General features: G+C 41.1%; 1 protein-coding gene across 2 annotated transcripts in view; it reads right to left on the minus strand.

Annotated features, from left to right (window-relative positions):
* grid1a (glutamate receptor, ionotropic, delta 1a) overlaps positions 1–21,255 on the minus strand; it is a 215,644-nt gene that overhangs the window by 75,396 nt on the left and 118,993 nt on the right. For both annotated transcript variants that reach the window (XM_084020808.1, XM_084020809.1), the window contains exon 3: positions 6,147–6,431. In XM_084020808.1, coding sequence (XP_083876934.1) covers positions 6,147–6,431 — 285 coding nt within the window. The remainder of the gene's footprint in view (positions 1–6,146; positions 6,432–21,255) is intronic.

Genomic DNA, 21,255 nt, shown 5'->3' on the forward strand with positions numbered 1-21,255 from the left:
CTGAGCCTTTATACTATTAGTTTATTATGACTATTATCATTATTATAAATATAAGTGGGTGACTATTCCTCAGCCTTCCTTGGTGTTTTGGTTTTGACTCAAGCCCTGTTCATATACGTCGCCACTCGCCCATCTCTGAGCGACAACTGTCAATGGAATGTGAATGTGTTCTAGCGGAATGTGGCCAGGACAGGCGATGCGATGTGGGCGGGGACGGAGATAAAATACGCCTTGCCATCGCAACGGGGGAAACAGAACGTTGATGAGCCAAACCAGCCACGAGGATTCCCCCTTATAATAAGCGCTGCTGCCCTCCTGTTTAGGCCTATCATTAGAGCCGCTAGTTAAGTCCTTTTGCCTTGATAAAATAATTTTGGGCGAAGATTGAGACTATGTCGTCCTAAATCGATGCGGTGCACCATAGTCTCGTCAATGTGTGGGAAACACTGATATATATATATATATATATATATATATATATATATATATATATATATATAGCCCTGTGTTATAGTGATTATTGTTAAACAAAAGAAAAGCAAGTTACTAAATAAAAGAAAAACACTACACAAGTATTTATCTTTACAATGCATCTGTTGAAGAAACTGTAAATAACTGTACACATTCAGCACATTTTAAGTGTTTTAATAAAGAAAAAACACATGAAGATCTATTCTGATGGAAAGTAACTGTTTTTGTTTTGATCTTAATCCACAGGAACAGTAGACCGTTAGCCCTCTAATAAATTAATTAATCAAATGTGGATTTTTGGACAGTTTTTTCCTCAAACAAAATGGTAGAGTGATTCACAGAAGTGTTTTTCATTTTGTTTGATTGGATCTCTCCCCGGGACTGTGTGAGTGTGTACACACTGACAACTTCCTGACTCGCCTGTTAATCCTGCTGCACATGCTAAAGAACAACACCTTTATGTCTCTTTTAGGTGGATATACTGCGGCTACCTCTGCAAATCCACAGGATGTTTTTTTAACACAACTAAAACTGAAAATGTGACTAATCAGTCAGACCAACTGCCAGCACCGATGTGGGTGTACAGCCGCCGTTATTGAGCCTCGGTCCTTTGATGTATGAACAGAAATATGTCCGTAAAAGCCTCAAATGCTGGCATCCAAATGTCACATTTGTGATATGTTGAACTGAAAACAATGAACATACAATGAACACACAATAACAATATTACACTGTTTTGCTGAGGAGAAGATATTCTATGAATGCTTGTATTTGGGCTGCATCTAAGATTTGAGAACTATGGCTTCTTTTGTAGATTTTTTTAATTTGCAGAAAAAACATGTTAAAAGTATTGTTTCCTAAATTGTAGCAACATTGCATTTGTTCAACAATGCCCGCTCCTAGTAGAGAAGTAAACCCAACTCAACTCATGTCTGAGAGCATAAACACTGTACACAAATACATAATCTAAATAAAACCGGCTGCAGCTGCTCATATATCCTAGGCAAGAATTCAACATTGTCTCTACGTCTTTAAATACTAAGTGGCAACACCGATTTACAGACGGCACTTTCCTCTCTAGGCAGTGGTGAGGGTCACTGTATTACTGCTGCAAGGCAGGCACCATGGGTATTTTGACTGTTCTGTGATGAGGATTCTAATTAGCCGCTACATTCCTTAATTTAACGAGTGCAGAGTTAAGCAGTGTAACACAAGCACAGATGTCAATGGTGCCGACTTTGCAAGACCTAATTTAGCAGACTTGGGGAAAAAAGGGCTATTTTGTAAGAACGACTATTTCCATCCATTATTTCTCACCAACAGTGCCTTGTTACACAGAGCCCTCATGCATTGGACATAGGTTCCCTCTCACAGGACTTGCAATTTAAGGCTGTAATGCACTGTGCTGGAGTGAGATGTTATACATAAGGAGTTTCTGATAGGATATGACTCATTGAATGGAACTGTGTTGCACCAGGGGGAGATTGAAAACTCCTTAAAATGCAGATGGATGGATGGAAAACAAGACAGACAGTCAGACAGCATATCTTTCGAGTAAGAAAAGGAGCTGGATGAAAGACCTTTTCTGTGGAAGAAAAATCGTAAAAATCGGAAGTACGGAGTGGGTCAGATTTGTCAAACCAGTATACGGTTGATGGCTCATGTCTAGGCAGCATGACGAGCCAGCTACTTTATATGGTTATGATCAACAATGTCTTTTGAAAAGGGGCCAGAAGATGTAGATACTGTAGGTCTCTGTGGATGCTGGGCCCTTGTGGCAACAAGGAAGGAGGATGGAGCATGCAATCAGAGAAGTACAATGAGCAGCTGCTGAGGTGGTTGTGGAGGTCATGATTATGGGAGGTAGGTTTTCAGTAGAAAAAAACTCAAACGGCCTTTTTCCACAAGGAAAAGCACAAATGTACATGGCCTTGATAAGATCCGTGCTGGATGTCGACAGTATAGCTCATTGATCAGCAGCCAGGAAATTGGATGGGATTCAGGCACTGAGATTGTTTCAGAGCTTCGAAAGCATCACCAGGACCTGCATCACCAGGACCTGCATCACCAGGACCTGCCCCACAGGTCCAAATGGCAATTAGAAATGCTGTTGTAATTAAGGAGGTTGTGACTTTGAATGTAATGACTTTGTATCTGGCACTGAAAAAGTTATTTCCCAAAAAACAAGCTTGACAAGTTTTGGAAAATTTAGGACGCCTTCTAAAATTCCCTGGAAAAGTTGTTAAATTCGGCAGCCGTTAATATACCTGTGTACACTATACCATGTGTGGGAGTGTTGGATCTGAGGATAAGCCCTTCAGGAGTTTACTGGTGATGGCTCTGTAGATGTGTACCAGTATAGTGATTTTACGATTTATGAAGATGGTGCTAATAAATCTGAGACAGGAGTGATATGATGGGAGGTAATAACACACAGAATTGTAATCAAGAGAAGTGAGAGTTTACACAGTGGAGATGCTGGCATTGTTGGTTGCACTACGATGGATGGAAAACAACTAGGTCACAGTGATAGTAAATCAGGGAGGTCAACTTTAATGTCAGTGTTCCACCACAAGTAGGGGGATGGGAAATCAAAGAGTTGGCAAAGAGGGCTTTAAAGAAGCTAAATATAGAAATGCTAATTAGTGTCAGTGAAGCAGAGGTCAAATGTCAAATCTGGGGGAAAACAACTAAATGTGACAAGTTACTAGCAGTGTTGGGTGAGCTACTTTGAAATTATGAGATAAGCTCCCAGTTGCTTTATATCACTATACTGTAATATCCCCTCAAAGAAATGTAGCCAGCTAAGCTTCCCTAACATGGCAAAAGTAGCAAACAAGAATGGAAATTATTTGTTTTACAAAAGTCAAATCATTGTCATTAATATAAGAAATGTAAATTATGGATTATATACATGTCTAAGATAGATATAAATGATATAATCAGGGAAACACCACACAGGCCTGTTTGAGTGAAGGAAGAGGAGCCAGTGGAGCCCATAGTTCTGAGTTATAGGGGGTACGGATATATACGGATATATGAAAAAGCACATCAGTAGGATGACTGAACATGGGTGAGAGAGCACATGTTAAAGTACTATTCACTTTTTTAAAGGACACAGGGATTTTATAGGATATGATGGTATTGCAGGGATATGGTGCAAGAGTGACTGGAAAATATAGCGAGGAAGCATGGAGGATAAAATATAGCTTGGGGTGTTAGTGTTTGGCAAAGTTTTTTTTTTAAGGGATTTAGATTGAAGTCTATTGTCATATCCACTCTAGCAGTACATGGTGGTAATGCAGCAATAAGGTGGGGGTCGGCCACAGTGAAACAAGAAGAGGAAGATGACGACTGTCAGAGAGCTAGTGAAAAAGAAAGAAGCCAGATAGATACCAACAAATCTAGTCAGACAGACAGAGAGCCAGGTAGTCAGACAGACAGAGAGCCAGGTAGTCAGACAGACAGAGAGCCAGGTGATCAGACAGCAGTGGCGGCGCCAGGATGGGGCTTGGTTGGGCTATAGCCCCATCAAGAATTGTGTTAGCCCTACCATTAGCCCTACCATAAAACCACCAAGAAAAAAACAACAACAAAATAACCAAGAAAAGTGCGGAGTCCAACAGCACCACCACGTCACGTCGTAACGGCATTCAGGCAGCTGCGATTAACTGTCACTGATCTGGGTTCATTAACAGACTGTACTGTCCGCACGTCAACGTCACTCATGTGAGCCCGCTTTTAGTGTATGCTCGACACAGAGACAGTAGGCTACTAGTTTGTAAGCTACCTGGCTCTAGCAGTTAGCGTAGCGGCTTAAAGTCACTCACGTTAAGTTAACGTTAGTAAGCTGGTCAAAATTTATCATGGATAAATTTGTTTTTAAACGTCGTCGGACGGAACAACAGATGGCGGTGGCGGGCGTGTTGGATAAAACTACGGACACACCGTTGACACCTGCAGGGGAAGATGACCACTCGGGTCCCGGCTGTTAACGTAACTATTCACGTTTCGCTGTCTCTGTCTCTCTCTCTCTCACCGTGTGTGCGTGTTTATAGCTGTGGGAGGGTGTTGTCAGCGGCACCGCCAGGATTCAATTTCAATGTACGCGCAGAAACGGCAAATACAACAACAAAAGGAAAAATACTTTTTTAAGACAAAATCTAATGTTTTCAGTATCAGTGAAATCAGTAGTTTATATCATGGTGATAGGCCCCGGTGCAAATATTTTTTTGTGCCCTCCATCCCCGCCCTAAACACAAGCGCACGCTTGTGAGCACTCCACGCACGCACACACACGCTTGGACACACACGCACAGTACGGTATGATAACTCTGCCGGCCCGGGGGGAGAGACATGCATCGGCTCGGCCCACAGTGCTCAGCAGCAGAGAGGTGACGAGACTAGAGCCGAGCTGTATTGTGTAGTGGAGAGGGGCCAACACATGCTATGCATGTAATTGCGCACACACGCGCGATCGTCCACTCAAATGCGGCTGCGTCTCTCCAGGTCACTGTGTGAGAGAAAGAAAAGCTCTGACTTGCTTGGTCAGACTTTGTTTGGTGTCACCCGCTGATTTGCATAATTTAAATATCCAGCCCGCTGAATCTTCCAATCCGGCCCCGGTTCAGCACCATCAATTTTTTTTTCACCTTCAAAAACAGTGACAGTGCGTACTGGATTCCGGCTGGCGGCGCCACTGGGTGTTGTTGTATATTCACATTGAAATTCTGGCATTGATTTGAGCCCCACCGCCGTATGAGTTAGCCCCACCATAGTTGAACCAGAAAAAATACTCTGGCGCCGCCACTGTCAGACAGACAGAGAGCCAGGTAGTCAGACAGACCGCTCACTCATTAGTTGGACAGAAAGATTCTACTCAATGCTGAGGTGTCACTTACTAGACTAAGAGTATCAATGTCAAAAGAAACCGAAGGACAAATCTCTGTAAATGTGAAACAGCATGTAACATACAGTACATTCACATGGAGCACTGTGATTGGCCATCGGCTGGAAACGTGTGTGGGGTCAGTAGGTGTCTGTATTCCCTTGGAGGCTTGCTTTACTATCCTCTTCATCAACCTGTGGCCTCTGTACTGGTAAAAATAAACAGATTTACGCTCTTCTCTAGATTGCACTCTTCCAAGTAGTAAAACGACTCGCCAACAGCGGCAAATTAACTTCTGAGAAACGCCAATGCAGCGATACATTCTCTTCATCTTTCTTACTCCTCGGTCCACAGTCCTTTGCCTATTGCCAAATCTGGGTCATGAAAGGTGTGTGTGTGTGTGTGGTGGGGGGGGGGGGTCATTGCGAGAAAAATGAAACAGGAATGGAGAACATCTGAAAATATATAAAGTCCTACTGGGACACCATCACTCTCTGGTGCCACAAATGAGCCAATTAGGCTCAGACTGGTCTCTCCACGAGAATGCTACATATGGTGAATGTGGCAATGAGATTTGTGTTTTTCCCAACAATGTCTGTGGAACTTTGATTTATTTTTCAGCAGTGTGTGTGTGTGTGTGTGTGTGAGTTTTTTCTCAGTTCCTACTCCAGCATAGGAAGTGTTAATATGCCTATTGGTTTTGGAGCATTAACATTTAGATGAAAGAGCTGAAATGATCTTACATACAAACATCATGTGTATGGGACTCTCACACGTTTTAACTCACCGTAGTCGCTCTCATAGAAGATGATGAACTTCTGCCAGTGGAGTTCCGAGATGAGGGTGAGCAGGACGTCGTTGATCCGAACAGGTGGACGGGCGGCCAGGGTGTAGCTCTCTCCGTCTGGGCTGGGGTTGAGATGGCAGGCAGCACGGGGCGTGCCATCCCCGTTCCTCTGGATGAAGAGGTGGGGAATGTGCATCGAATCCGTCAGAGACTGCAGGGCACTTGCGGCTGCGCAGCCCGTGGACGTGACCAGAGCGAGGATGCCCTGGTTCATCAGCTCACATGCTGGACCGGAGAAAGAGTAAACGGAGAAAGGGTGGATGAAGCAAAAGGACAGAAAGAGAAGAAAGGGACATACAGATAAGGACAGAGGAGGAAGAAAGAAAAGGAGATATATGGAGAAAAACAAGGTTGGGGAAAGGGAAGTGAAAAAGGAATAAATTAAAATATGGTCAAACTGATCAATTCCAACAATAGTTTGATTTAAAAAATCATTCATTTTTTATGAGCGCCGTACATTTTTAAAGAAAATGTGCTCAACTGGTTTTAAAAATTGAAGATGATTCTTTGTGTATCCTACTTAGGATTAAATCTGAGCCTCTGCAATCAGAGGACAGATCACAGAGAGGAGGGACCTGCTACTGAACTTGTATTTTAATGTGTAGATGAGCGATTTGGTTTGGTTGAGTCTAATCCTTGTCCCCAGACTAAAATGAGACAGCTGATTAAAGCACAGATGCCTGCTTAAGTCAACAGTCACTTGAAAACGGCACATAATTCAGAGAGCTACAGGAGTTGCTGTGGTTGTCAGCCAAAAGCACAGAACAGCAAAGTCATAATTAAAAAGCAGGAATATTTTAGCTGAATGCAGAAAGTTTGATGCATAACGATGCCTTCCATGAGTCAAAGCTAAATACCGTCCCACAAATCCTTCACATGCTCTCTTTTATGAGCATATGGCGAATATCTGTCAACCAACTCAGATTCAGACACATATTGTACTTGTCATGTCTGTGCTAGGTCTTAACACCCCAACGTTTTATATTTACACATGTAATTCTGGCCAAATCTGCTTACAATCCTCTTAAGGCAGGTCAGCATGTCTGCTGGAACAAAATGCCCCAAAAAATCTAAGACGAAAATGCCATCCATTATGTCTGAAGTTGACGAGAATAGCTGTTCTATCCGAGTGGTGGTAAATATTTAAAGAGAGATTTGAATATGAAGTGATCAGGCACTTATTTACTCTTCAAATGATCTGACAGTTGATCAATTACATAAAGAGACATTTCATACCAAAGCCACTCTATGTTAAGTGTACAGTAAAGATAGTATCTTTAATACAGTTATGTGTATTGTAAAAGTGTGTTTTTCTTTTGTTGTTGTTTTTACTACAGTTGGTTTTCAAGTGCATTTAAAACATTAATCTGCAGAAAAAAGATAATTACATGTTTGACATCCCTAGGTTTAACACAAGCCAAAACTAATTGTGCATCACATCAGGCAGTTTTTCACCGGATAGATTTCTTCGAAAACAGAATTATTACACAATATTATAACATTTCTCCGTTGAAACCAAGTCTTATGTTACTCTCAGAGGAGAAAGAAAATACACATTCAGAATTGTTGACCCTACACAGTCTTGATCTACGCTTCTCGTATTGTATTTTGCCTCTCTGAGGCTACAAGATGCAAAACACCGGAATATGCAAAAAGAAAAAAAAGGGAAAGTGATGTGAATCTGAAATGCAAAACCATTTTAATGAATATTAAATTTGCATTTAATTTTAGGACTCTATGTCTGTTAGGAGCTGCATAATCATCTACTACAGGGATTGTCTAATTTCACATGTGGCACAGGACAGGCCACTGAAAACGCTGCCTTGAAAATTCAAGTCACCATTTGTCACACAGCGGGGCTCTTATAATTTTAGCATAAAGAGCTGAGCATATTGTTCAAAACAGCAATTAAACGTTTCCTCGCTGCGTTTCATAATGCCACTTAATTATAAAGTCTACCTCGATGTCTGCAAAAATGCAGCACAAGGACACAGCACGAGTCCAAGACATAGAAACAAACACATACAAGTAAGACACCCTTAAATTAAATCCACCGTGATACCGGAGGAAGGCGTGAAGCAGAAGTAGGAAAGAAGGAGGGTGGTTTTGGAGAAAAAGGCATTAGGGATGAAGTGGGAAGCCTGAGAAGGAGGGGTGGGGAGGGGGAGAGAGGGGGGTGGGGGGTTCTGTGAATGGAGCCATACTGGAAAATGGTTGTGTATGTATGTGTGTGTGTGTGCGTGAGCATGGATGACAGAGTAGGAGGACTATTAAAGTGACAAATGAAGATTTCAACTACTGACTTGCAAGCACAGGAGTGCATTAAGGCTCTGTAAATCATGAGTACAGGGGCAACTAAATAACACGATGAGGAGGAGCGGGAAGCAGGAATTCCACCCGGCCAAGCTGGAGCAAGACGCACTGTGGAAAAGTAGAACAAGGAAGAGAGTGCAAGAGAAATAGTAGAATGTAGCTTTTTGCATGAACGGCCCAGGAGAGTGCAACAAAGACTTCTCCAGAGTGTGTTACTGTTTCTGTGTGTGTGTGTGTGTGTGTGTTGTTGACACAAAAAGAGAGCATGGACGCCAGCATGTGCACTGAGGCACTTGGCTAATAGTCCTTTGTGCAACATGAAATGTGAATACTCTGCTCAGCAGGAAGCCACATGATTGACAGTAATACAAATCTAGCACACGCTCTAACACTGATCCAGTGTCTAAATGTGTCAGCTGGCAACAATGAACTGTACATCGTACTACACATTGGAAACGGAGCCGGTTTGAGAATCACTGGTGTTATAGCTGCATGTTGAATGAACAGTTATATATATATAAACATACATATATTGGAGCTGAATGGTTTCATTTATGAATTAGTCAATAACAACGCATTAAGTAGCCTACCAATTTTGAAAAATGTTCGACTTTTCTGAGAAGTTGCATAATTTGTAATGGATATTTTCAAAATGTTTTGACATTTCATTGATTAAACAAATTGAATCCTCAAAGAAATACTCTTAACAGATAATTGAAATGAATTGCTAATTTGCAAAGTGACTGCAGTATAATATAGAGATGCACCGATTGCCATTATCTTGGTCAATTCAAAATATTTTTCTAATTCTGATCCGATTATAACAATAATAGACTCACCCTCTACTACCATAAGAGACCCTGAAAAATAGTTTCAACCACCCTAAAATCAGTGTAAACTATCAAAAAATGTGAATATTATCCTTTTACTTTGTAATTGTCATCTACTCTGGTTATCTGTATAAAACACACAACTCAAATGATTAGATATTAAATCATAATTCTTTATTGAAATACTTGCTTTGATTTTGTTATGATTTATAAGCCATTTAGAGCTAATGTAAGGAAGTTAAAGAGGTCATAATTCTCTCTCTAATGCTTATTTTATATTGCTCTGAAGATATCTCCTTCAAACAACTGCATCTAGCCCAAAACTAAACTTTACTAAAAGTAAAAAAAAAATACTTTCACCCAATTCTCATTTTCACTGAGTAGAGCTGTAAAACTATCATGTCTAACCACATCTATGATTTATTTCCTCCACCCTGTCCTGCAGCCACTTTTATCAGAATGTGGCTGTGTCTGCGGTCATTTTGGCTTCATAATGTAAAGCCAAGGTTCATTATAGAGGAGACAGCCTTCTGACAGGAGGCAGGAGTACTCTAGAGTCATTGGCAGGGATGATAATGGTGGAATAATGACTCTTAAACGTTACCCCCGAAGTGGACAGGGACCATCACTCATTCCCTGCTAGTTAAATGACATCTAATGTTAGCAGTGTTAAACACCTTAAAGGAATAGCTTCTTTTGCCAAGACAATCCATATGAATCATCCAAAAACCATTCCTCTATTATAATTCTATCAATTTGGACTAATTTGATAAATGCAGAGACTGTGTGTATGGATAGAAATGGATGGGAGGAGGGATTTCTTTAACAAAGTCAATGAGTCTACTATAATTAAAGGAGTTCTAATAGGGAGACGCAAACAACAGCTGTTGTCTTTGGAAAAAAAAAGAGATTTACTAATCTATCAAATCCATTGTGGAGTCATTCTCTTCTCTGTAATGGAGCGGTTGATTGATGGTTCATGAAGTAGATCAGTAGAGGTTAGTGAATTTTTAATAATCATCACTGCATATCTTGAAAAGAGCGTTACAACAATCACTGATGAGATCTTGTATTTCCACTTGTCAGCAAATTCACAGACCGAATGAGGGGAAGGAGCCGAGATTCTTTGTTCCCACAATGAGAAACCATTAGAAAGGGCATCTGCCATGTGCATCAGGGTTGATCAACAAACACCGCATTTTTCTGCAGTAGACCAGTTCAGTTATGCACGGATGGTCTATAGGGAATGGGAAAATTAGCATCTAGACACCAGGCTGAAAGAGGACATTACGACTTTGTGCCACACAATCTGTTTGCTCCATGAAAACACCATGTCATCAGTGTCTTGCCCTCATTTTACCAATGTAACATGAAGGGCAGAAACAAACCACCACACCACTGATGTAGTGAATATTTTATTAATTGGGACTGTTTCAGTGATTTTACAGTCTAGATAAGCCAGTCTCATTTAGTTTGCTCTGACTCAGAGCACAATCATGGGATTCAAAGGAGTCGCCACTGAGATAAATGCTGCAATGTTTTCAACACCCCTCTACCCCGCAGTGACAATGGTGTAACTCTGATCTAATTGAGACAGCATGTAATGCGTGATACTGAATTGTAGCATACAGAGGTCATTAAAAAAAACGTGTTATTATAATGCTCCTTGTTATTTTTCAGGATGAGCCCCTGGTTATTACATGTAAATATGAAATCATTAGATGAGGAAGCTGTTAAACCTCAAAGTAAATTAGATTGTGACCACAAGAGTTAGATTTGGATGAAATACAAACATTTATTTCACAAAGAAACTTGAGTATCGACTACACTATTGAATCTGAGTTTAGATTGCCAAGAAAAAAAAAGAAAATTGCAAAGATATTTAAGGTCTACCAAACATTTACATACCACTGTGTACTTGCTGCATCAAAAAGCTAGAACATATTCCTCAACTTTTTTTTTCAGCACAAAGGAGTGATTAGAAGATAAAGTGGTGATATTGAGGTACCCTCACGCTAAATTGGTCATTGGTGGTTTTTAAGCATTCAGCAGGGAAAACTAGCACATAATGTGCAGCTTTTTTTAGCGTTTTATCTGCTGGAAGATTCATAAGAGCTGTAAGTGATCCATATCACCCTTGGCGAAGGGGAGACTGGATCTTGTGTCCTTTCCTCATTATGAATGAGGCTTTCCACTCTACTTTTGGCAGCTTCCCACGACATAAAAGCTCCTCGCCACACCGAATGGAGAAAGGGGAGAGCTCAGTATTATACGGCAGCCGGACCACAGCTTAGCTCAAGGTTTAAGTGTGCGGCAACATTGCATCTCCAATAAGGATGAATCGTCCCACCATGGCGCTCTCTCATTCACTCACTTGTCCATTGCCCTTTCCCCATGCCTGCACTCCTGCTGTCAGACTAAGATAAGGGTACATATCCCCATCAATACTATTGATGCTAAGACTGCCCATGTCATCTGAACTGTGAAGGAGGGTTTCACTGCTGCAAATAATACCCTTCAGACAACTGAGAGGCAGAATGGCACAAATAGACTTCGTACAATAGATACTGGTTATATACAGGGAGTACGACAATAACAACAACAGCACCCATAAGGCACAAGCCAATCCAATAGCCATCATTTGTGAAGCTTGAATGTTCAATTTTACATTTTGTCCAAAGGGAGGGGCAAGAACACCTCGCAATACAATGGGATTTTATAAAACACTACCAGACGGATGTGTGTTTCCAGGCTGAATTGTGGGTAAGTGTATCTAAAATGATGCACAAGACATCAACAGTATGGTGTTCGTGTATTTGGATTAGCTGTAAAATATATTTATATTTCAGTGAGTTTTAATATTTTCAACAAAGTTGATGAAGGCGATACACAATATGTATACGATGGAGTTTTTAGTTTTTTTACTTGACGGACAGCATGAAAGGCCCCCTAAAGTGAAGCCAAATAATATCAATTGCCCCCTGTGGCTGGCTGCGTTGAGGTTTATAATAGTTGAAAGGTATTCCATGGCCTTTGGGTGCCAAAACAGGAAGAAGAAAAAATGGTGCACAATAAGTTCTGACTTAATTAACAATACAGATATTTCCATTCTGCAATCTCAAAAATCAAATCAACTTTTCTCATTTGACTATCATATGTTATGACAAAGCCACTTATTGTTGACTTCAGCACTTTCTAATGAATTTCTAATGGCTGATATGGCAACACTAACTTGTGAATAACTCCCTATGATGCCGCAACGTTGCAGTACAAATGCTACACTCAATCTTATGAAGCACGACTCAACTTCATTTGAGAAAAGAGGGATGGTCCTTTGTGAGCTGCTCGAGCTCACAAAGGACCATCCCTCTTTTCATCTAAAGCTTTGTGTTTATGGCGGCTGTTTTGTGTTCTTCGCTCAATTTGTTTTTAATATACATTTCTGACATTGGAGCTGACAAAAGACGATAGCCGCTTTGCCCTGTGAAAGTTATGCTTGGGGGATATTTTTGACATCTGGTACCCGAGGCCTGCAGTCTAAATGTCAGCAGCCCAGGAGAATAGCTTGACTGAATTCAATTTGAATCCATTGTGCATAGAGTTTGTAAGCAAAAAAAACAGCAGAATTATTATTATTATTACTGAGGCGGCGCACCCAACGCGTCGTTCTCATAAAGTGCTGAGTCACAGACTGGCCTTGCCGACACTGAAACTAATGCCAGCAGACAATGATATAAACAACACCACCAAAATGAGATACAACTGGCTGCCGTGCCACGTGGCATCAGTTTCAACTGCTGGACGATTGGTAGTGACTTAGTGTGCTTCACAAAGCAAACATGGGCGGGGAATCGCTGCCTGCAACATGAAGGACATGATTTAAATGGACTGTTTCTAAGTCCCGCCTTTGAACGCAGACTGGCCAATCCTAGCATAGCTGCAGCCTTCACTCTGCATAAGGTCCAACAACTATACTGCTCTGACTCTCGTGCAATTATATTATAATTTTTTGTGTAGTCATGGTTTAACGTTATGACACTTGTTACCTGGAGAGGGTTGGAAAGAGATCACGCTGTTGCTGCTAAATCAGTTTGACATAATGGATATATCCTAAAAAAAAAAAAATGCATAATGTAGAGACCCTCCTGTCTGTCTCTCTGAAATCACCTTTTCATTATTTTTTCAAAAAATGTATAATATGTATTCAGTGAGTGCAGTAAGTGACGATGCAGGCTGGTAGCACTGACAGAGGCGAGGGGGTGGGGCTTAGCGAAGGCTTCATCCTAACTTCATATTGATGTCTCGTTAAAACAAGAAGACAAATAACACTCTGAAATTGCATTCATATTGGGCCATTTAAATGAACCCTCACCACTCTGTGCCCCTCTTGTTACGACTCCATTCTCTACTTCATTTTTCATAGTGCTTTCGACTCTCTGTCACTTGCTCTCTCATCAACTTAGCACAACCACTGTTCCTTCCAGGGCTAATATGGTCAGTCTAATGTGCATAACAAAGCCCTTTGAATACACAATGATGTTTGTGCATCTGTTTTTTTACCAATATGAGGCTGATAAGCCCCCAAACAATTAACATGAAACAATGCCAGTTAGGACTTGGTTCTCCATTGGCAGCACTGTGCTGCATGTTGAAACAGGTAAATAGGGATATATGGCAAACATGTGTTTATGATGATTGATTTGGATGGCGTTATCGAGAAAGACCGACGAGCATTATCGGAGGATAATCATGACCCGTTCGCCATTGGAGACAGGGACACGCTGGGTGTTTGCTCATCTGCTGGAATTAGAAACATTAGGAAACCCCTCACGCGCGCTCTTGGTATTGTGTCATTTGCTACAACATCTCATTTCTTTGTCCGTCTTTGCAGTTTTCTGGCCTCCTTCTTGCTCTTTATGGCTCACTGTCTCTTTCCTCTCATCTAATCATTCTGTGTTTGCCTCCCACTTGTCCTCTTCAGCTCACCCCACGATCACAATCTGGCCTTGTCTGCCTCGGCCCATCTGCATCTCGAGCAACACCTCAAACATGCAAGGTAAATCATTCATTATCATAAGTTCATTCAAGTGGGCTCTCTGTCTTTGCGCTACAGAAGAATAGAATATGAAAACACAATTTAGTGTTTTATTCATCTTTTAGAAGGGCTTGTTCCTTCCATAAGCGGATTTTATTTTTTAATTCAACAACAGTGGAAAAATAACGAGAGCAGGTCAACACATAAATGAGCATAGCTAAATGTGCAAAAGAGCAAAGGTATGTCTGTTCTATGAAATTCAGAGCCAAATGAAATTTGTGATGTGGATTCAGTCTGAATTCCTGTCCAGCACCGTGTTCTTTGATTTCCCTGACAGGACTAACATGTGGCTTACATGATAACAGTGCAAAGAGGTCCCCGAGGGCTTAGGAGTAGAACCTCTTTAAGTGTCCGAGTGATTTATAGTTCCGCTCTGACATCTCAGAGATACAAGTTTTTAAATTCTTCAGGCAACCCCTCAGTTTATAAATGGACTTAATCTGTCTGCAGAAGCTAATGTTTCGGCAGCAATGGTAAGTGAGCAGTACCACAGCTGATTGTTGGTTCAAAGTGGTGTTGTGGAAAAATGAATCTGCCCAATAAAGATCAACAACCAGGATCAGCTTTTTCTCCGAGGTTTATTCCACTAAGTATTCTCATCTGCAGAGGAGGTTCACCCCTTGCCTTCTGATGCAAAGGTTCAGAATCAGCAGGAACGACCCTGAGTCCAACAACAGTCTCCCTTTTAAGGAGGAGGAACCAAAGGACGGATCATGTCCTATCTTACAAAGACAAGATGTACAGGCAAGGTCAAGATTTACAGAACACAGGCGTCATAGTCCTGAAATTATCTTATGTCAATGTGGCACTCATGTTCATATCATCTACAAACAGGCATTCATTTTCGTCATAGCATAACAGTCAGATGAGGAGATGCGGATCGACGTCTGGCCTGACAAATATTCTGATTATAAAGTACAAACATCCAAAATTCCCATTACAGTGGAAAGAATGCTACCATGGTTACCGATAGCTTGCACCTAAGTGAAAATGTACTGGCCGAGTGATATTGTCATGCAACTGTTTGTGTTTATATTTTGGCAGCAGTGTGCATTGGTACTATAGCAACCAGAAGCCACATTTAGTTGAGCTGTTTCGTCTACATTTTACATATTATTTGGGGGGAAATAACAGAAGAAAAGAGGAATATTGATAATATTTACATCCTATACTTCAGGATGTCAGGTTTTGACAAACTAACAGAGAAATCTAATATTTATGTTGGCATGTTAGATTTAAGCTGAAGTAACTTCACTGTAAAAGAATAGGCTCAGCTACTTAGCTATGCTATCCTCCACTGCAATGACGTTGCATTCACCATTTCAATGGTTTACGCATGATTAGTATTTGGAGACAGTAGCACTACAGCATGTTGGCCAAACTACTACAAACACTGACCAGCTCCACTGAGGCTCATGTTGGCACACAAGATCGCAGCCACCTGTTCCGACAGCTTGAACAAAGCCAGACATGTGTTCATATGTAAGCCTAATGGCAGATAGGTGCTCACCTACTCTGCAGAGTAGCTCCTCTAAATCACTGCTACCATTATTTACCGAGACCTGACTCATAGTGAGAAATAACCTTCTTCTTTAAGTGTTAAATCAGCTTGATGGGCTGACCCATTCTGCTGAGTTGACAAATACATAAATGTAATGGCAGGCGGTGAAAGGCACAGGACCTGTGTAATGTAGCTTTTGGCACTGGTACTGTACCGTCAGTAAGGGACTTCCTTGAAGGACCTTAATGACAGTACCAGTGCTAAAAATATACCAAATTCCTGTGAGGTACTTTAGATAAAACAGGCATATGTAGATGTTCGCTGCTCTTTAAACTCAAAAAGGTTAGAGACAGAGAACTTAATATTCAAATTCCTTGTGTTCTGAAAGTGATTGCTTTAGCTCGACTGCCAATCCTTCTGTGAACCAGAGCCTCCAGCTATGTGTAACTTTCAGCCACGTTGACCTTGTTATTTTAGTTTGCCACAATGATAAGTGTTGCTCTGCTTCTCAGTGACCCCAGAAATATTCAACATTCTATAAAGTATTACAGTGTTTTATCTGGCAATTGGGTTGGCATGTAGCAGTTTTAAGATCCCAGATATTCAGAGGAGTTGGCCAAACGGAGGCTGAGCATGAGCGAATACCGGACTTGTGCTGAGAAAGAAGAGTGTGCAGGGGCAGCTGTGGCTTGGAGGTGGAGTAAGTTGTCCTCCAATCGGAAGATGGGCGGTTCCATCGGCTCCTCCAGTCCATATGTCGCAGTGTCCTTTGGCAAGATACTGAACCCCAAATTGCCCCTGAAGTGCCATCAGGGTGAGAATGCACGTGAATGTGTTAGATTACCTCCTGATTGGCAGCATCATGTTGCCTATCAGCTTGTGTGGCAGACCCCCCTTTGTGGTCAGAAGACTAGAAAAGTGCAATAGAAATGCAGGTCCATTTACCATTTCAACCATTTTCTGTAATAGGTTAGCAGTGTTTCTGTCGGATGTGTTCAAAACTAATCTGTTCAATTAATCTTTAGCTTTTTTTTTCTTAGTGGGTGCAGTAATCTCTACAGACGGTCCTCACAAGGTAGACATTAACTGGATTGCAATTAGCACCAGTAAGGTCTTTAGATGAAGGTAATGGTGTGGGTAAAAGTAAACAAACTCCAATGAGGCAGATGGAAGACTATTCATTTAACCTGTTCACAATCCAAAGCCATGTTTCTCTCTCAGGGGGGGTCGGCTTATATGCAAGCCATTTGGAGTGATTTAAGTAAATTGTGCATTGACCAATTTGCAGATCCCCTTTCAGTCTCCTTCATTCTGGAAGGAAGGGTAATCCTGTTAATTTCCTGTTGTCAGTAGTATTTCTTTTTCAGAGCACCAGAATCGTCCAGGTTTCAATAAGCTGTTATTATCTGAAATTGACATGCACTGAAAAAAAAACATGAATTATTTAAACGAGATCAACAGCCAGCAACTAATCCATCAAAGTCCACAGTGTACTTATGATTGTCCTTTTTGAAGATATATTCATAAATCTGTTTTTGTTACAATAAAGCACAAATACATCTATATTCTGTAACATGACATGAAAACAGTTAAAATGATAATTTGTAGTTTTGCTTGCCAGTTTCTGATAAACGTAGAGGCTTTGGCTTGTGGTGGTAGACGGCTTTTTGCTTTTACACTCATCTTGCACATATTACCTCATCATACAATTTAATGATCCCTAATAACTGAACGCAAAATGTTTCTGAAGGTTGAAAATGTATCATTCAGAGCAATTGCCTGGCACATAATGGTGGTTCTTTCTTTTGAAGAAGAAGAACGGGCTTTTCCCGAGCAATCTGCTCCCTGCTTAACGTTAGCACTGCTCTGTTGAAAAACAAATTAGCTCATTATCCTTGGAAGGCTGGGCACATAGGAGCAGTGTCCTGACGAGCCAAGCCTTTGGAAGTGCCAAGCTGAAAATGTCAACATACTACCTTGAGAGTGCACATTAAAATCAGGCGGTAATGGCTGTCACAAGACAGATCCCCATTATGAAGTCCATTAAGGTGCCACACTCCTCCCCGACCCCCACAACAAAAAAACACCCAACAAGCAGTGGGATTTTAAAGTTCAAAATGAGCATCTGTAGGTAAATGCCAAAGTGCCAACAACATCCATTCCTCAAAATATTCATTAAATATCCACTGAAGGAGGCTTGTGTCAAAACATACTTTTGTATGCATGCATGGATGTTCAAGGACTGCCTAACGTCATAACTCCCTGGTGTAATAGACAATTGAGTTCACTAATGTCACGATATTGCCTGAGTCTGTCCTGCATCCGACACTCAACCTGTACATACAGTAGGCTCATTATTCAAAGGGCAACACATTGTTGAAAACACATTGGAGATTATGTATTCTTGCTGGTAGTGGTTGTGTCCTGAACTGAATCTACAAAATAATATTTTTTTTAATCTGACAGATGATACGTTTGCCAAAAGGCAGAATAAATGTCAGTGAATTGTCAGTTACAACCAGGCTCTAAACATGCATTCTCTCTACTGGCCACCAGGGGCATGCTCCTCGATTTGAAAATAAAAGTCCAATTGCATGAAAGTCTATGAGAAACTAACCCATACTTCTCAATGGATCCATTCCATCAGTAAACATGAGTTTATGGTCTCATTGGCTACTTCCAAGTCTTCTTCAAGACTAGTAATTATCATTAGTAAATGATGGTCCCATTTTGACCAAAGATGGTAAAGCAGGGTTAGGTTGATTGACAGGTTGCTGCCGTGGCCTCGCTGCTGTGGCTACCATTCAATCAATGGAATTAGCTTCTAAAATAACTTTAACACTTAGCTGTAAAGTTCACCTCGAATTATAGAAGCTACCTTCGCACCATAAGCCAAATCGACCCAGATGCATTAAGTATGCTGCTTTCCCGCAGTCGAAATATGGTCATGTCCGTTCAGTGATTGCACAAATTCCAATATGAAGACTGTCAAAATCCAAGACAGCAACAAACAAAATGTCAAGCTCAAGGCTCCAAAACCACTATGTCCCCTTCCATTATGCCGTTCATGGTTGCACATTCTCTTTGTTGTCATTTCCCTAAAGCATTTTGTGGCACAATTAAATTGGCCTGTGTGTGGCAGGCACCAGAACTACTTCAACTCAGCAAGACACTTTCAGATAAAGCCCCCGCAACCGTTTGTTTAATTCCAGGAGTTCTTATCGTCTAAAATCCTCAACAGCAAACCACTAATCATTTCTTGAATTAGGATCCAATTTCCTAATCGTCAGCCCTTCTCTTTGTTTTGTTGTGTTCTGCACACCAGTTTTTTTATTTTTTATTATTAATTTCCTGTCTTGGGATTTGAGTTGTGAGCAGAGAAACAACCAAATGCAGAAGAGAGGCTCCTCATGCATGAAATGAAAGAGGGCTTTGCCCTCCTGTAAGGGCTGACATTGACATATTCTCTAAAAGGTAAAAGCCTGCATACACTTATTGCATTTTACCACTCTGGGTTAGATGGCCTTCCGGAAACACAGATCCTTCTTCAATTGTATATGGCAGTGCACTGCCAATCTATAACACAACTGAAATATATGTTAGTCATGTTTGTATGCCTGTAGCTATAGCATGTTTGTATGTTCTGCACCTTTATTAAATGGGAGCAGTCTTGTGAGAGCAGATCAACAGGTCTGACTATATAACTCATGAACCTCCAATCATACTGTAGTCACTCATTAATATTAAGTCTGTGAGCTGATTCTATGTATTAAGTGAATACTAACTCATCTCAACAAGTATTAGCAGTGGCTATAATTGAATGATGCCATATCATTATTATAATTTGAGCAGTGCTTTTACCCTGTTTATTTTAGTCTCTGTTAAATCCTGTTATGTTGCTGCTACAACAAAATAATCTCGAGGGGAATCAAAATGTATTTATTAAATTCTATCTAATCCCAGATTAACCTTACTGCTCTACTTGTATCTCCAGGTACTGCTCCAAGCGACACAAAGCTGCGTATTTTTCTGTGTGCCACTTCAACAGGTGGCATGGAGGAGTCTCGAGCCGAGCCATCTGCTTGAAAAAAAAACTGAGGTAAACATGAGCAGACAGAGAATCCAGTGGAAATGTGATCTACTCTGTGTAGTCCCTAAGTAAACTGTCATCCCCCATAATGCAAGAAGGGAGCAAGCAAAAGTGGGTCTATTACCATGTTGATGACATCAATTTGAAGTGTCAGTACGGGGGTGAGCTAATACCCGATTCCTGGGAGGCTGCTCTCTCGTCTCCTCGGCCTCGGGTTTCTACTTTGATTAAAATCACAAACCAGCCATTGTTCCACACACCTCTGGCACCACTAACCCCCCAAACTACCACTACTCCCATACTATTCAATGTAGCTTTTTTTTTTTTGGTATGAAACACAGGTGGCTTACTGCTGATTCACTGTCTTCTGCACGGTGCTCAAATGATCACCGCTCCCAATGACCCAGCAGCCCCGAGCTGCCATCTGCTTGAGGACTCCTGCTGTTCTCGTCTCCGTCTCTCAGATCCTAACATCTTCTACGTGTGCAGTCCCTGATCGCCGTTCCTTGCGTCTGTCTGCCAGCATCGGCACCTTTCTTCTCCCTGGTGTGCCCCCCCCCCCATCCACTCTCATTTCATCTCTCTACAACTGCACCACACATTTCCAGTGCAGCGATAGTTTCTACCCACAACACGGTGTAGGAGACAAATCACTCATTAGCTATGGAAGCATACCTATACTGGGAAACTGATAAACCGTCTACAGCTAAATGTACGTACTGCTACATTTGCTCTCTCTCATATAGGGGCTGTATAGGTATAATAGTATCATTACAGTATTCATGGTTGAACTTAGAATTAATCAAGGTCTCTTGTCAGCATCACGATTCTCTGCCTGCATATAATTAAACGTAGGCAGACAGCACCAGAGAGACTCTTCACAGGTAGAAGTACTGAGTAGCTGTGAATAAACCACAGTCCCTGCAGAAATTCTCTCTACATTTCTCAAAGCCTGAAACACCTTAAAAAAATACTTTGCAGACAGGAATGGCTGGATAAAACAAGGTATATTACTGAATAGGACAACTTTTAAATGTCATATTTGAATACAGACTTAAACTAAAACAAGTTTGGGTGATTTTAATTAAAATACAGTGAACATGAGAGTATTTCTTGGTTTTGCATCCATTCAGGCCTCCAGGAGTTTCAATTGGACAGCTGGCTTTGCTTTGCCAACTATTATTTTCTTTCTCTCCCTTTATTTCTCACTGCTCCTCTCT

This window comes from Eutrigla gurnardus (genome assembly GCF_963514095.1).
Source record: "Eutrigla gurnardus genome assembly, chromosome: 11".
In the NCBI taxonomy this organism is placed as follows: Eukaryota; Metazoa; Chordata; class Actinopteri; order Perciformes; family Triglidae; genus Eutrigla; species Eutrigla gurnardus.